This window comes from Myotis myotis, unplaced genomic scaffold (genome assembly GCF_014108235.1).
Source record: "Myotis myotis isolate mMyoMyo1 unplaced genomic scaffold, mMyoMyo1.p scaffold_m19_p_10, whole genome shotgun sequence".
NCBI lineage: Eukaryota > Metazoa > Chordata > Mammalia > Chiroptera > Vespertilionidae > Myotis > Myotis myotis.
This window is the reverse complement of record NW_023416314.1, coordinates 11,090,142-11,107,061: the sequence shown is the minus strand read 5'-3', so window position 1 is coordinate 11,107,061 and position 16,920 is coordinate 11,090,142. Positions and strand designations below refer to the sequence as shown.

The 16,920-nt window shown below is 39.9% G+C and overlaps 1 protein-coding gene across 1 annotated transcript in view; it reads left to right on the top strand.

The window, feature by feature from the left end:
- Positions 1–16,920, top strand: part of GUCY1A2 (guanylate cyclase 1 soluble subunit alpha 2) — a 283,849-nt gene that overhangs the window by 66,877 nt on the left and 200,052 nt on the right. Inside the window, exon 4 of the mRNA XM_036324459.1 lies at positions 12,704–13,419. Within this exon, the coding sequence (XP_036180352.1) occupies positions 12,704–13,419 (716 nt within the window). The remainder of the gene's footprint in view (positions 1–12,703; positions 13,420–16,920) is intronic.

Sequence of the window (16,920 nt, the reverse complement as noted above, 5' to 3'; positions counted from 1 at the left end):
AGTCCTGGGTCCCCAGAGGCTTCCCGGAACCGGAGTTCAGAGCAGTCGGGAGCTTGTGACTCCCTAAAGATTCAAAAAGACAGCCTCGTCCTCAGGTGCCAGCCCCTTTCCGCGCACGCACGTGAGCCTCCATACCTCTGCACTTTACTTCCACAGCTCCTCTGGCTCTCAGTGTGCTTTTTTTTCCTACTAGTTGTAGAATTTCCACTCAGCCAGCCTTCCTGTAGTTCTGGATGATGTCCGTTTTGTCTTTTCATTGTATTTTTGAAGTTGTTGTGGGAGGCAGCAATTTCGGTGTTTACCTATGCCGCCATCTTAGTTTCTCTCCCACACACACATTTTTTTTTTATATATATTTTATTGATTTTATACAGAGAGGAAGGGAGAGATATAGAGAGCTAGAAACATCGATGAGAGAGAAACATCGATCAGCTGCTTCCTGCACATCTCCCACTGGGGATATGCCCGCAACCCAGGCACATGCCCTTGGCCGAAATCGAACCCGGGACCTCAGTCCGCAGGCCGACACTCTATCCACTGAGCCAAACCGGTTTCGGCCACACACACATTTTTACTAAAATAAAATTATATTCTGTATATTGTTCTGACAGTTTTAACTTAAGTATATATCATAAAAAATCAAATATATCTTTATGTCTTTTATTTGCCAGTCTTGGTTCAGGCATACATATACTCTCCTAGATTTTTCTAAAATATTTATTGTTCAGTTTTTTTACATTTTAAGCTTTTAATTGATCTGGAATTTTGTTGTTGTTGTGAGATGGGATTTAATTTTACTGTTTTCCAGATAGTTAGTTAGTACCACTTATTAAATAAACCATTCTTCCTCCATTGAATTAAAATACAATTTTGTGATATATTAAAACTTATATGCACAAATTTACTTCTGAATTTACTTGTTCTCTACTATGACTCAATAATCTTTGTTCATATGGAAATAAAAATTTTAACTATATTATGCTATATTTATTGTAATATCTGTTTCTTCCCTAGTAGTCTTCCTAATCAAACATTTGGGGATATTGTAGGCATTTATTCTTCCATGCATATTTAAAATTACTGTATTGATAATACTTGTTGAGACTATTTTGGTAGAATTTATATTTTTACTTGAGACCTGGTGCACAAAATTCCTGCACTGTGCAGGGAGGGAGTCCCTAAGCCTGGCCTGTGCCCTCTCACTGTCCAGGACCCCTCGGGGGATGTCCACCTGCTGGTTTAGACCCACTCCCTGGGGGATCTGGCCTAAGCTGGCACTTAGACATCCCTCCTGCAGTCTGGGACCCCTCGCTCCTTACTGCCTGCCTGCAGTGGAGGTGGGAGAGGCTCCTGCCACTGCCGTTGTGCTCACCAGCTGTTGGAGTCCGGCTTCTGGCTGAGTGTGTGTGTGTGGGGGGGGCGGGGGCGGGAAGGAGTGCCACTCAACCAAAAGCTGGGCTCGCTTCTCCTTAGCCCTGGCCCCACCCCCCTTCCCACTGGTGGGGGATGCTGATCGGAGGCTGGGCCAACTGGGGGAGGGGCTGTGGGAGGTTGTGGTGTCTTGGTTGCGCCCCGTCCCACCAACTGAAAATATTTTCTTCTTTAAGACTATCTTTATCTCTGTAGCTTAGTAATTTAACCAGATGTATCTAGATATGTGTGTGTGTGTGTGTGTGTGTGTGTGTGTGTGTGTGTGTGTACATGTTTACCAATCCTGGCTGGAACTGGTGCCCTTTCCACCAGCAGATTCAAGATTTTCTACATTTCGGGGAAAATTCTCTCTGTTAATGGTTTATTTATCATTATTTCTCCATTGATTCCGACTTCTCATTCTAGGTCATGCCGGTTTTAGAGATTGTACTTTTTCATGAGTTGTCCTACTACGTCTGTTTGTAGTTAACAGGAAGATTACAGAAAAATCTCTGTAATTCCAGGGAATACCTACTATTTTATAAGTAAGGCGCAGGACATGCTTTGCTATTTGAACTGAGTGTTGGAGTGTATTCTTCTGATGCTATGCTTTTTAGTTTAGATGTAATTCTTAGGTGAATAAAAGTATTCCACAGTACTCAGGGCTTGGCTTCATCTCCATTATGCCATGTTTTTCACTGCTGAAATTATATACTGTGTATATTTTAAAGCATACCTGAGCATATCTTCAAAATATACAGACTGTAAACTTAATCATTACAAATATTTTTGTGCCTGAAGCACTTCACTATGCTTTTAATAATACCTATTCCTTTAGGTATTAAAAAATTAATCTTAAATATATTAGAGGGTTTTCCCTATTACTATGCTTAGCAAATTTGTTGTTAGATTAAAACTATTAAAATCCTATCTTTTTTGTATCTGAATATGTATCTGTTATCTTAAGCATCTAATCAAATTTTAAAAACTATGAAGGACTATCAATTTTAGTTCATGTACATTTAGAAATAGGTATATGACATATGCTTTCTTCTTCTTTGGAGTGAGACAGAGATGCCTCAAATGCAGCCATGGGAGGGAAAATATATGCTCTAATATAGTAGAAAATCCCTGTTCAACCCTTTACATATTATGAACAAAATTGATGAGGATTTTTATTTTCACTATTATCCTAAAACTATTACTTATTGTACTATAAAGTACTCTGAAACTACAAGGTTTTACCTCACCTCACCTCTCCAAGATTCAAATGAGACTGTATTGACACTTCAGATTCAGAACAGCTTCCTTTAAAATTACAATTTGGTTAGTGGAATTTCTTTTTAACCTGTCCCCTTTGTATTTTATATCAATACTAGAAGCCCGGTGCACAAAAATTTGTGCACTTGGGGGGGGGGGCGTCCCCTCAGCCTGGCCTATGCCCTCTTGCAGTCTGGGACCCCTCGGAGGATGTCCACCTGCTGGCTTAGGCCCGCTCCCTGGGGGATCGGGCCCATGCTGGCAGTCAGACATCCCTCTGGCAGCCCGGCAGCCCTCGGGGGATGCCCACTTACCACTAGGGAGCAGACCTAAACTGCAGTCGGACATCCTTAGTGCTGGTGAGGAGGCGGGAGAGGCTCCTGCCACCACCGCTGTGCTGGCAGCCGTCAACCTGGCTTGTGGCTGAGGAGAACTCCCCCTGTGGGAGTGCACTGACCACCAGGGGACAGCTCCTGCATTGAGCATCTGCCCCCTGGTGGTCAGTGTGTGTCATAATGACCAGTCATTCCCAGTCGTTCTGCTGTTAGGGTCAATTTGCATATTACCCTTTTATTATATAGGATATAATTATATAATATATAATATTTATTTATTCTTAAATCTCCTCTGGGAGGCAGAGACCAACTTCATACATTTCTTTGCAGACTGGCATGACACTAGAATAATATATCAAAGGTAGTTGGCAAATGCCTAAAATGTTTCTTGACAAATCCTGTATGCTGCCACTTACATGTGGAATCTGAAAAAACAAAATCATAGGAACAGAGAATAGAGTAGTGTTTATCAGGGTCTGGGTAGCTGGAGGGATATTGGGAGATGTTGGTCGAAGGCTACAAACTTCTAGTCAGAAGATGAAGAAGTTCTGGGGATCTAAGGCAGGGCACTGTGATTATAGTTAACAATAATGTATTATACACTTGAAAGTTAAGAGAGATAAGAGAGTATATCTTAAATGTTCTCACTACAAAAACGAGATGGTAATTATGTGATGTGATGAAGGTGTTTGCTAACACAGTGGTGATATCATTTTGCAACATATGAATATCACATTAACACATTCAAGTCACATAGTGTTATATGTCAATCATATCTCCATAAAGGTACAAAAAATAATTGTTTCTCTAACAAGATAACCATCTCCTTAAAATATTGAAATCTCTTCACAGGTTGAACTTGAGATATAGTTACATTACTTAGATATTAGGTGGATGATGCTTAAGTAATTAATAAAAAATAATTATGAAGTGTCTGCAGAAGTGAGTAGTTGGTAGGTATTCAGCTCCTTGGTTGAAGTTTAAGCAACTTGCAGGTACAGCTCTTTCTTTGCTATTTTCCCAAGTTAGTGGAGACAACTAGTTGTCTTGTTGGATGATAAGTATGATCTCTGGACCAAAAAAGACACTAATTTGCCTCTTTTATTAATAGATCTCCTCTAGAGGATCCAGAACCCCAGATAGCACTATAACTTTGGTGTCATATCCCTCTATATTCACTTAGTTCTCAATGAAGTCAGTATTTCCATTTCCAGTCATTCTGGTCGTTTGGTTGTAACAGTCTCTTAGGCTTTTATATATATAGATCTGCATGTTCTTTTCTTGATGGCCTTTGAACAACCACTTTTTCTTCAAGTTTCCCCTCAAATATTATTTCCCTGAGGAAAGAGTCAGATATTGTTTTTATTTAAACTCCTTACTGAAGGACATGTTTTTTATTGATGAGAGAGAGAGAGAGAGAGAGAGAGAGAGAGAGAGAGAGAGAGAGAGAGAGAGAGAGAGAAAGATTGATGTGAGAGAGAAACATCTATCAGTTGCCACCCATAAATGCCCTGACTGGGGATTGAACCCGCAACCTGGGTATGTGTCCTGATGGATTGAACCTGTCATCTTTCTGTGTACAGGACGATGCTCCAAACAACTGAGCTACACTGGCCAGGGCCAGACATTCTTTTGATATCACTTCATAGGTATTCAAGTGTGACACTGTTATAGTCCGATCACATTGTAATTTAATTATCTGTAGGGGCCCATGTGATAAAAGAATGCGTTTAGTATCTTGGTATCCTTAGATGTGGCACAACTGTAGCTTTAAAGACTTGATTTTAGTTATCCAACAAATACTTGGATGAATGTTTAGTTTCTATGAATGAAGTCTTACTCTCCATCTGCCAGGCATTATGCTGATGACAGGTTTGCCGACATCAATGGGATAAGGTCATTGAGCTCAAGAAGTGCCCAGTGGGAAGTCAGATGGATAGCAGATGAGGGACAACGGTTTCATGTCATGAATGAACAGACTGTTTCATTTACAGTTGAAGTATATCAGCAGTTAGGCTATTCATTTTTTTTTTAAAGAGGTAGATTAACAGTAACTTAAAATTCTGACTTCTAACTTACTTGTTAGTAAAAGCAGTTTTCTTATAAGTTTGTCTCTTGAGGAAGTGTTTTCTTATAGACCTAAATGTCAGGTTGTCATAGTGTCTTGTGAAAGGAGGTGAGCACTGTCTATATGTTTCAAGTGATATACTGTATGTAGGGGGTTTGCATTAGTCGTAGGTGGAACCTTGGGAGTGAGAACTGCACTAGTTGTCTGAGCTGAACTACTTTCTCTGTACTTTCTACATTTTGAGATAAAATGGGAGTCTTGGCTACCGATTCATAACATATTTGCAAAAGTTGAAGGATCGTTCCCTAGTTTTAATTTTTTAAATTCTAAGAATTTTTCCTTTTGTACAGTTTAACAATTGTAAGATCAAAAAATGTTAGTTAACTGAATATTGTGGTTTATATAGAATGACCATGTATAGCATTGGAGTGTAATATTAAACATAATTCAGTTTTTCTTTATTGATACAAGTCACTTTTACATTCTAGTAGGCCTTGGTGTTATCTGAGAACTAGCAATTCTTGTACCTTAAAGTCTAGAAATGCTTTTTAAGGCAGCAGGGTTTTAACTGAGAGTGCTGGACTCACAGAGTAATTTTTGTTGCCTCAGGTGAATTGACTTGTTATTTTTCTGGAAGATTTTTTGGGATTTTTGTTATTGGAAGTAGAACATAAGCACATAAGCTTATTGTATTATATTTGTACCTGTGTTCTTTATTTAACGATGAAAGCACTTTTAATGTTATGAAAAAATGCAAGCTAGAAGAAATTATAATTTTCTTTTCTGTGTATAAAGACCCTAAGCCCTTAAGATACAACTTTTCAAAATGTAGAAGCAATCCATGGACTATTTCCTGTGGCACATGAAATTTTGTAGTTCAGCAAATATAGTCAGGTTGTAAGAAATTTTATTTATTCTGAATTTAGTTTTTTAAAAATTTATTTTATTGTTATTTTATTGCACATTTCCCTCATTCCTCTCCCTTTGCCTCCCCTCTACCCATCCCCCACCCAATCCCAGGCCTTCACTTGTCTAGTGTCTGTGTGTATGGGCTATGACTAATTTATACTTCTTAATCTCTTCTCCTTTTTCAACCATCCACCCCAACACCCCTCCCATATGTCAACCATCAAAATATTCTCTATAGCCCTAACTGACTTGGCTCAGTGGATAGAGCGTCAGCCTGCAGATTCAAGGGTCCCAGGTTCGATTCCGGTCAAGGGCATGTACCTTGGTTGTGGGCACATACCCAGTAGGAGATGTGCAGGAGGCAGCTGATCGATGTTTCTCTCTCATCGATGTTTCTAGCTCTCTATCCCTCTCCCTTCCTCTCTGTAAAAAAATCAATGAAATATATATATATTTTTAAAAATATTCTCTATATCTATGAGCCTGTTTCTGTTCTGCTTGTTTGCTTATTTTGATTTTTAGATTTAATTGTTGATAGATATGTATTTATTGCCTTTTTATTCATCTTATTCTTTTTTTAAATTATTTTTAAAGTATATTTTTATTGATTTCAGAGAGAAGGGAGAGGGAGAGAGAGATAGAAACATCAGTGATGAGAGAGCATCATTGATTGGCTGCCTCCTGCATGCCCACTACTGGGGATCAAGCCTGCAACCTGGGCATGTGCCCTGACTGGGAATGGAACCATGACCTTCCTGTTCATAGGTCAATGCTCAACCACTCAGCCATGCCAGCTGGGCCATTTTTCTTATTCTTGATCTTATATTTTTTTTCTTCTTCTTTTTAAAGAAGACTAATATTTTATGTAATACTGGTTTGGTGGTGATGAACTCCTTTAACTTTTTCTTGTCTTGGAAGTTCTATATCTGACCTTCAATTCTAAATGATAGCTTTGCTGATTAGAGTTATCTTGGTTATAGGCCCATGCTTTTCATCACTTTGAATATTTCTTGCCACTCCCTTCTGGCCTGCAAAATTTCTGTTGAGAAATCAACTGACAGTCATATGGCACTCCTTTGCAGGTAGCTAAATGCTTTACTCTTGCTGCTTTTAAGATTCTCTTTTTGTCTTTAACCTTTGGCATTTTAATTATGATGTGTTTTGGTGTAGGCCTCTTTCAGTTTGTCTTGTTTGGAATTCTCTGTGATTTCTGGACTTGTATGTATATTTCTTTCACCAGGTAATGGAAGTTTTATGTCATTATTTTTTGAAATGGATGTTCAGTTTCTTGATCCCTTTCTTCTCTTTCTGGGATCCTTATGATGCGAATGTTCATTCACTTGAAGTTGACCCAGAGGGTCCTTATGCTGTCTTCATATTTTTGGGTTCTTTGTGCTTTTTGCTATTATGATTGAGTGTTTTCTGCCTCCTTATATTCCAAAGTCTTGATTTGATTCTCAGTGTCCTGTACTGTTGAATCCCTGTAAATTATTCTTTATTTCAGTTAGTGTATTCTTCGTTTCTGACTGGTCCTTTTTATGTTGTTGGTGTTCTAAGTTCCTTGAAGTTCTCAGTAAGTTCCTTGAGCATCTGTATAACCATTGTTTTAAACTCTTTATCTGGTAGTTGTCTTGCTTCCACTTCATGTATTTCTTTTTCTAGAGATTTCTTATATTCTCTTATTTGTGACATGTTTCTTTGTCTCTGCATTTTGGCTGTTTCCCTGTGTTTGCTTCTATGTATTAGGTAGCTATTCTCTGTCTCCTATACTTGGTAGAGTGGCCATGTGTAGTAGGTGTCTTGTAGGGCCCAGTGGCTCAACTTCCCTAGTCACCTAGTTGGGCACTCCAGGTGCACTCCTATGTGAGCTTTGTGCACTGTCCTATTGTAGTTGACCCTTGGTTGATATTGGCATCAGTGGGAGGGATTGACCCCCAGGCCTATTAATTGTGGGGATTGGCTGAGAATACAGTGGAAGAGCTGCTGTGCAGGAGCTGATCTTATGGAGCAGGACTTGCTTCAGTGGGGCTTTGGTACTCACTGAGTCTGCCCCTTGAGTGTGTCACTCGTGGGGGTGGTAGGGTTGTGATCCTGCTTGGTCAAAGCTGACCACCAGGTGCCTTGGTTCTGGAGCCTTCCTTTGCCCTGCCCAGGGCCACCAGCATAAGGTACAAAGCAATCTGCAGATGGCTGCTACTTATATTGGGCTTGGAGGTGCCCAGGAGAGACCAAGCTATGGACCAAGGAGGGCTGCCGCTAGTGCTGGGCCTAGGACATGCTAAGGCCAGCTGCTGCTTGTTTGAGAGATTTTAGTAAAGTCCAAAGCATGAGACAAGAGAGGCCAGTTGTATAGAAGAGCTACTGGAAATGGCTTGGATGAGCCTGCAAGTAGGGAGGAGCGGGGTCTCAGGAAATCACCAAGGTGAGGCAAAAGTGTCAGCCAGGTTGATGAATATTCAGATATAGTGCCTTGCCTGCCAGCTCAGTGGTAGGGATGGCTCAGCAAAGAAACAATGGCCTCTGCCATCACTTCTCTCTGGGAGAAAGCTCCCTCTCCAGCTCTCACTCTGATTTCAAGCAAGTTAGTTCCTCCCCAAATATACCAGGTTCCGTTCAAGCTGTCACCCCAGTGCTGGAGGTCAGAGGGAGTATGTCTGAGTAAGGCCCTTTAAGAGGGAATTACCTGAGGCCTACAGCCTCTGTGTCACTCAGTCACAATCCCTGCTGGTTTTTATGGCCAGAAGTTGTGGGGACTTCTCTTCTCTGTACTGAACCCCTTGGCTGGATGGCTTGGTTTGGGGCTGTGACCCCTCACTCCTTAGGGAAACCCCACAGCCAAGATATCCCTCTTGATTTTAAACTACCACATGAGGGTGTGGGACCAACCGGGTTGAGATTCCCCCCCTGCATCTCTGCCCCTCCTACCAGTCTTGATGTGCTTCTTTTTTAATTCCCTAGTTGTAGGACTTCCATTCAGCTAGACTTCAGGTGGTTCTGAATGATAGTTGTTCTGTATATTTCAATTGTAATTTTGATGTAGTTGTGGGAATTGGTGATTACCATGTTTACCTACACTGCCATCTTGACCAGAACTCCCGAATTTATTTTTCTTTTTAATTTTTAAAAATTGATTTGAGAGAGAGAGAGATGTGAGAGGGAAACAAACATAGATTGGCTACCTCTTGCATGCACCCCGACCAGGGATTGAATCTGCAACCTGGGTATGTGCTCTGACCTGCAATAGAACAGCGATGCTCAACCACTGAACAACACTGGCTGGGCCATAATTAAAATTTTTAATAGTAGCAAAGAACATTATTGTTGAAGGGACATAAATTTAATTGGTATTAGAATTTTTTAATGATGGTGATGTAAAGATTTGGCATAGGAAGAAGTTTTAGTGAAGGAATTTTCAGGCAGATAGTAACCAAATCAGGAGAGTGAGATTTTATAAGCCAAGAGAGAAGGGGGATTTATGAGGAAGAGATGATCAGTAGAATCAAATTAAAGGAAAAACAACAAGGTTAACTAAGAAAAGGACAAAACAGTATGTACTGGTTTAAGTAATTATAAAGGCAGTTTCAATGGAGGAGTTGGATCAGGAGCCAAACTGCAGTGCATATCATCTGTCTTGTTTTCTCCCACACTGGCTAACTGGACAGATAAATATTATTCTTATCAATTTTGGCTGGTATTATTGTTAGTGAATGCAACATATGCTGAAGGGTAATCTTGTAAAGTGACAATGTTACATGAGTGGTGACTGATGTTTTTATTTTAATAGGTGACTTTCTCAGCTAGCTTTGAACATCAATTCTATGAAACTAAAATTAATGTGAAATGCTTCTTAATAAAGGAACTCTTTTTCAATTAGATTTTGAGTTCTTTTAATTTCACATTGATTGTAAGAACTTCTTTGTCAAACTGGCCACTTACTTGGCTACCAAAGTTTTAGACTATAGAAAGCTCTCAAAAAATATTTGATGGGGTTTTTTTTACTCTATTTGTTAACTAATATTGTTGACTGTGTTACTGCCTCACTCCTTAAAGCATGGTAGGTAGGGACAACAAACCAAGCCGTAGATAGTTTATTCTGCTCTGCACTCTAGCAGGGCACTACTAAAGTATTGTCTAATTTCCAGGACCTTTTTATACAATGGAGTAGACTAGGCAAGGGAATATTAATACACTAGCGGCTCCATGCACGAGATTTATGTACAGGTGGGGTCCCTAAGCCTTGTTGGCGATCAGGGCCCATTGGGGCCTTCTAGCTGCCAGCTGGGGCCTTCCTTCTGGCTGCTGGCTGGGGCCTTCCCTCCCGTGGCACCTCCCCTTGGCCGGCCCCGCCTTCCTGCCAGCAACTGGCTGCTGACTGGGGCCTTCCTGCCAGCCGCCAGCTGCCAGTCAGGGCTTTCCTGCTGGCTGCCAGTTGCTAGCCAGGGCCTTCCTGCTGGCTGCCGACCAGGGCCTGCTGGAAGTGGGGAGGGATCCTGGGAGGTTGGCTGGCTGTGGGAGGTTGGCTGTGGGAGTGCACTGACCAATAGGGGACAGCTCCTGCATTGAATGTCTGACCCCTAGTGGTCAGTGCACATCATAGCAACCGGTCATTCTGACATTCCAGTTGCTTAGGCTTTTATATAGTATATAGATAAACTACATGTATTGATTTTAGCTGTTGGGAAGGAGAAAAACCCTCTATGCTTCTAGGTTCTTCTGGCTGGTCTAAGAATTAAATTGCCTTGAGACATATTTACAGAAGAAAAACCAACTTAATTACATATGTACTGGGGCTCCATAGGAACATGGGGCCCAGAGATGGTCAGCAATTGGGGCATATATGCCATTATGAATTAAGAAGAGGGGTAGAAGTCTGCTACTTCAGAGGGGAGGAAGGCAGTTCACATGGAGATGAATAAATATACGTTTACTGGGCCATGAGTAGACAATGGGATACAGAGAGGACTTTGGTCTCTAAGCCCTATCACACCTAACTTATACTCTTTGTAGTTATCTCTGGTGAAAGCTCTTTCTAGACTAGGCTGTTTATCTAAATTCTCTTAGGCAGTTAAGGGGGAGGTAAAAAGCCCTTCCTGAGTCTTTTGTTTCTTAAAAAGAATCAGCCTAAAATAAACTCATGACGAAGAGACATATTTTGGGGTGGTAAATTCCTGTTTCCCAACACAGCCAAAATTAAAGGAGAAGCCATAGAGTGAGTCTAATAGAAGCTTTCTTCGTGTAAAAAAATATTTTTATTGATTTTAGAGACAGAGGAAGGAAGAGGAAGAGAGAAAGAGAAACATCGATGTGAGAGTGCAACATCAATTAGCTACCTTCTGCACTCCCCCTACTGGGGATCAAGCCCACCACAGGGGCATCTGGCCTGACTAGGAATTGAACCAGCAACCTTTTGATACACAAGGCCCAACCAACTGAGCCACACTGGGCAGGGCAAAGCTTTCTTTAGTATACAGATTCAACTCTTTTATATGTATTCCTCTTTGGACCATAAATTCCCTCCTTATTTTGCCTCAGATTATCCTGAAGGATGAATCTACTTGATCACATGTGCCTCTGTTTCTAATTACTACATAATACATTGTGTGTGTGTGTGTGTGTGTGTGTATGATTTTTTCATTATAATTGCATTACTATGAGTTAGAGTTCTTTTTTTCCATAGCATCTAGTAATAAATATGAACTTAGAAAACTTAACAAAGACCTTTAACTCTTTCTGCTCAGATTTCTACTCCACTCCTGGCTGTTCTTACCTTTGTTACAGGTGAAAGAATGCAAACCATTTCACAGTTCTGCCATTTTAAATTTCTTGTTTTTGTCTCTCCCTGGGGACTTATAGGACTTCCCCAAAGGCTGCTAACTTAAGTCCTCTATTTTCCCTAGATAACCTGACACATTTCCTCATATACCACAAATGCCCTTTCTGGTTGATATTTACCACTTAACAAATGAATTTTGATAAGTAAGATGGCATATTGGATGGACATAATATAGAGCCAATCTTACAGTTATCTTTACAAAGATCCTTTAACAATGAGGGAAATCATTAAGGAAAAGGTGTTATTTGTGCTAATTACAGCAAACGGAGTAGGGTGTTGAAAAGAAAAGTTAGATTAGCAGCAAAATTAAAAAGTTATTGCTCCATGTGCTGGGGGAGGAATGAATAGGTGAAACAGAGAGAATTTTTAGGGCAGGGAAACTACTCTGGATGAAACTTTAATGGTGGACACATGTCATTACACATTTGTCATAACCCAAGGAATATAATACCAAGAGTGAACCCTAACGTAAACTCTGGACTTTGGGTGATAATGTTGTGTCATTGTAGGTTCATTGATTGTAATGCATGTACTGCTGCAGTGCACTATGTTGATAGTGGAAGGGGGGCTTGTGTGCAGAGGGGAAGGGGGGTATATAGAAAATATCTTCACATTCTGCTCAATTTTGCTTTGAACTTAAAACCATTCTAAAAAATAAAGCCTGTTTAAAAACATACAGAATAGTTTATGCTCATTAACATTTTAGAACCATCCAGAAGATGAAATGTACTTTCTCTGACTCAAGATGAATGAGTTAACCCTATTTGGGACATTTGTCTACCTCTCATGTTTCACTCTCTAGCTATGCCATTTAATAAGTACTTAAAAGCTTTAAATTTAGTTGTTTATATTATTCTTCACTAACACTTGCTTCCCATTTACCTCTAGGATTGAAGTTCGAGGACATTCAAGAACGATTTGGTGAGGAGTTCTTTAATATATGCTTTGATGAGAACGAGAGAGTCCTTCGAGCTGTCGGTGGCACGTTGCAGGACTTCTTTAATGGCTTCGATGCTTTGTTGGAACACATTAGAACTTCTTTTGGAAAACAGGCTGCCCTGGAGTCACCATCATTCCTATGCAAAGAGCTCCCTGAAGGTGCTCTCATGCTCCACTACTTCCACCCTCACCAGATTGTGGGCTTTGCGATGCTGGGGATGATTAAGGCCGCAGGAAAGAAGATCTATCGGCTGGATGTGGAAGTGGAACAGGTGGCAAATGAGTTATGCTCAGATGGCTCAAACCCAGGCAACTGTAGCTGTCTCACTTTTCTTATCAAAGAATGTGAAAATACTACTATCTCGAAGAACCTTCCCCAGGGAACCTCCCAAGTTCCCGAGGACCTCAGAATTAGCATCAACACCTTCTGCAGAGCCTTTCCTTTCCACTTGATGTTTGACCCCCACATGGCAGTCCTTCAGCTGGGGGAAGGCCTGCGGAAGCAGCTTCGATGCGACACTCACAAAGTGCTCAAGTTTGAGGACTGCTTCGAGATCGTTTCTCCGAAGGTGACTGCCACCTTCGAAAGGGTCCTGCTGCGACTGTCCACCCCATTTGTGATTAGGACCAAGCCTGAGGCTTCTGGCACGGAAAATAAAGACAAGGTAAGTGGCCATGAGCTTGAGATGGGTGATGGGAACTAGAAGAGTGCATAATTATTTCAGTAAATTACATGCTGGCTGTACTTGTAATTATTTAGGCAAGAGAGCTTAAAGTGCCATTTAGAAAATTACTGGTCCCTGGATGTATGTAATAAGATTTGGCCCTATTCCCAGCCATTTTGCATAGTGTTTGCCTCTTCCATTAATTTATTTCAGCATATAAAAAGAAGACATTTATTAATATGAGCCATAGTAATTATAAAAATGATAAGGTTCACTAAAAATCTGGTACTGTAAACCCATGAATATATCCACTGATTGAAGACAAATTATGAGAGAAAAGGTAACCCTAGTTTCAGCATTGTGGGACTTGCTTGTCTTATCCTTAAATAAATATAGGTCAGGAATTAGCTACACTTTGAATATGTTCTGTTCTAAATTTCATAATCTAGGAACATCTGGTTTACATTCTAGTTTTGTCTTAACATGCAGAATAATGTATTTTCTAAAAGTTGAAAATGAAGCAACTATCTCAGAGTTTCAATTAAATTTTAATATTGAAATAAAGACTCATTTCCTTGAACAGTGGACCTAGGAATGTTTATTGTGAATTTTTTTTGAAACCCTTTTGGGAACATCTGGATTATAAATTATAAATAAATATGAAAAGACAACAGAAGAACATCTTAAGTAGTTGAGTGTAAACAAATCTATTCCCTCAGGTAAATTTTATTTTTAGAAAAAAGTCAACATTAAAATAAATAATAAGATATAAAGAAAAATTAGCTATGACTATTTTAAATTTGGTAATGTAATTTCAGTAATTAAAAGGAAAACTAATGCTAATTATCAGAGTAGACATTTGAATGTACATTTAGTTTTCAATAGAGATTTTTTTCAATATTTTGTATCAAGATAAATAAAGATGTGTTAGGCTTGTTCCCAATCATTTTGGGAAAGCTGTTGGCTTTCAGAAATGAATTGGTTTCTCTGGGCCAAAAGAAGAGTTGCAGAAACAATTAAAAACTCCGTGAATGAATAATCTACACATATTTTAGAGTGCCTGCAATAAAAAAGGAAATAGTTTCCTAAAGGCAGAGTCAGATATTTTTGAGGATTTTAAACAACATTGTTTTCATAACTGATTCATTTTTATAATTTTGAAAATCAATGGAAAATTTTTAAACAAAATATTAGAAAAAGATGGAAGGATGCACAACCATTTAGTACAGAGGTCCTCAAACTATGTCCCGCAGGCCACATGCAGCCCGCCGAAAACATTTATCCGGCCCGCCAGGTGTTTTTGCTGCCGCTGCCTGTCCTGCTTAGCAGCCGACTCATCCCGGGCCCGCAGTGCGCATGTGTGGAATGTCTGAGGGACAGTGAACTGGCCCCCTGTTTAAAAAGTTTGAGGACCTCTGATTTAGTATAACTGAATCAGGTGATTTAGGAAAAACCATCCAGTCGTATTTTCATCATATAAGTTCAGAGACTAGAAAACATCTAAGGAAAGCCTGAAGATTCCATTTTAGTACATCTTTAGATATTTTAGTCTGAATGAACTATATTATTCCTATTTGATTACACATGATGTTTTAAATAATATTTTTCACATGTGCAAAATATCCTATCTAATAAAGAGGTAATATGCAAATTGACCATCACTCCAGCACACAAGATGGCCACCCTCCTGTGGTCAAAGATGGCCGCCCTCATGTGGACACAAATGGCTGGCAGAGGAGAGCAGTTGGGGGTGACCAGGACTGCAGGGGAGGGCAGTTAGGGGTGACCAGGCCTGCAGGGGAGGGCAGTTGGGGGGGACCCAGGCCTGCAGGGTAGGGCAGTTGGGGGGGACCCAGGCCTGCAGGGGAGGGCAGTTGGGGGTGACCAGGCCAGCAGGGGAGGGCAGTTAGGGGCAATCAGGCTGGTAGGGGAGTGGTTAGGGAGTGATCAGGCCGGCAGGTAGAAGCGGTTAGGGGCAATAAGGCAGGTAGGCAGGTAAGAGGTTGGGAGCCAGCAGTCCTGGATTGTGAGAGGGATGTCCGACTGCCCATTTAGGCCCGATCTCACCCGGTGGGATCAGCCCTAAACTGGCAGTCGGACATCCCTCAAGGGGTCTCAGATTGGAGAGGGTTCAGTCTGGGCTGAGGGACACCCCACCCCCATGCACGAATTTGTGCATCGGGCCTCTAGTATATTCAATAATTGCTATCCATTTTGAAGCTCTTTAGATTGGAAGATAGTTGTTAAATGTGTATTTTTGTCCCTATTTGTAGCTGTGTTAAAACCGGAATTATTATAGCTTTGTACCATAGGGAATCTTAAAGCTGTGGATTCTGTCTTAAAGAAGTACAATATTTGGCTAGGAGGATTTGCAGCATCTTTGGCCTTTAGAATGATAGTTAATATTTTTGAAATGGGCCTACAGTAGAATGTATTATTACCAATGTTAATTGCTTTATATTTTTTGGTAGACTTGAGAAAAATTAATTCAATTTAAAGTTACTGCTTCAGATTCCCCCCACCATTCATAATTCATCTGGCTGGTATTTCTATTTAATTTGTATACCAGGGTAAGAAATAGACATAATGAAATGATGACTCAAATGCCAAGGCCCCCTGCCAGTTCCAATAATAAGGGACTGTGCTTATTGAGAAGATGCAATTATAATTTAAACATGTTAGTGGCAGTTTAAAAATAAAGCAATAGGCAGGATTTTCAGTTAGAATAGGAATAACAGTCTAGCTATCCTATATTAGCATTTCTGCTTTTTACCTGGGTTTACCAGGATGGATTATTTGTGAGGCTATAGTTGGCCCAAATGGGAACCATAGTTAATAAAGTTGTGACATGGAGTCTTAACTAGATAGATAACATTTTTACATTATTATGTTGCCAAATTCCAAATTTGTAGTTACTTAAACCATGGAAAGAAAAAAGAAAAATCAGGGTTAAAAATTATGATTCTGTTGATAAAGTTGACCTTGATATTCATTATTTTCCCCATAATAGCTCCATGTTATTTCATGTTTCTAATTCTTTAGTGGGCTTTGATAATAAAGTGCTTTTAAAAAATAATTTAGGATATTTATTTCTTACTCTAACAGTGAAGGCTTTTATAGTAATTTAAATATTTTGGCTATTCATTTTAATACCTATGAGCTACCACCCCTGTTGTCAAAAAACAACAACAAAACAAACCAACAAAAACATGAAGTCAAATGACAGTAAATCATTTGCAAATTGAATAATAATGCTTTAGCTAAACCATGATCTTTGTCATTTTGTGTTGTCAGTCAGTGGTTAATTGCATGACGAGGGCTGGAGCATACTTGTGAGCAATTTCATGAGATACTGATGAAACAGAAAATCATCATTGCAGTTTTAAAGAGTTATAAAGACATAAGGGTTGGTTACCAAGAAGCAAGAATGTCACTGACAGGCAACTGATGGCAGTAATTGTGGCCAGGTTTTAATTAAACAGAATTTTGAGGTAGAATGAA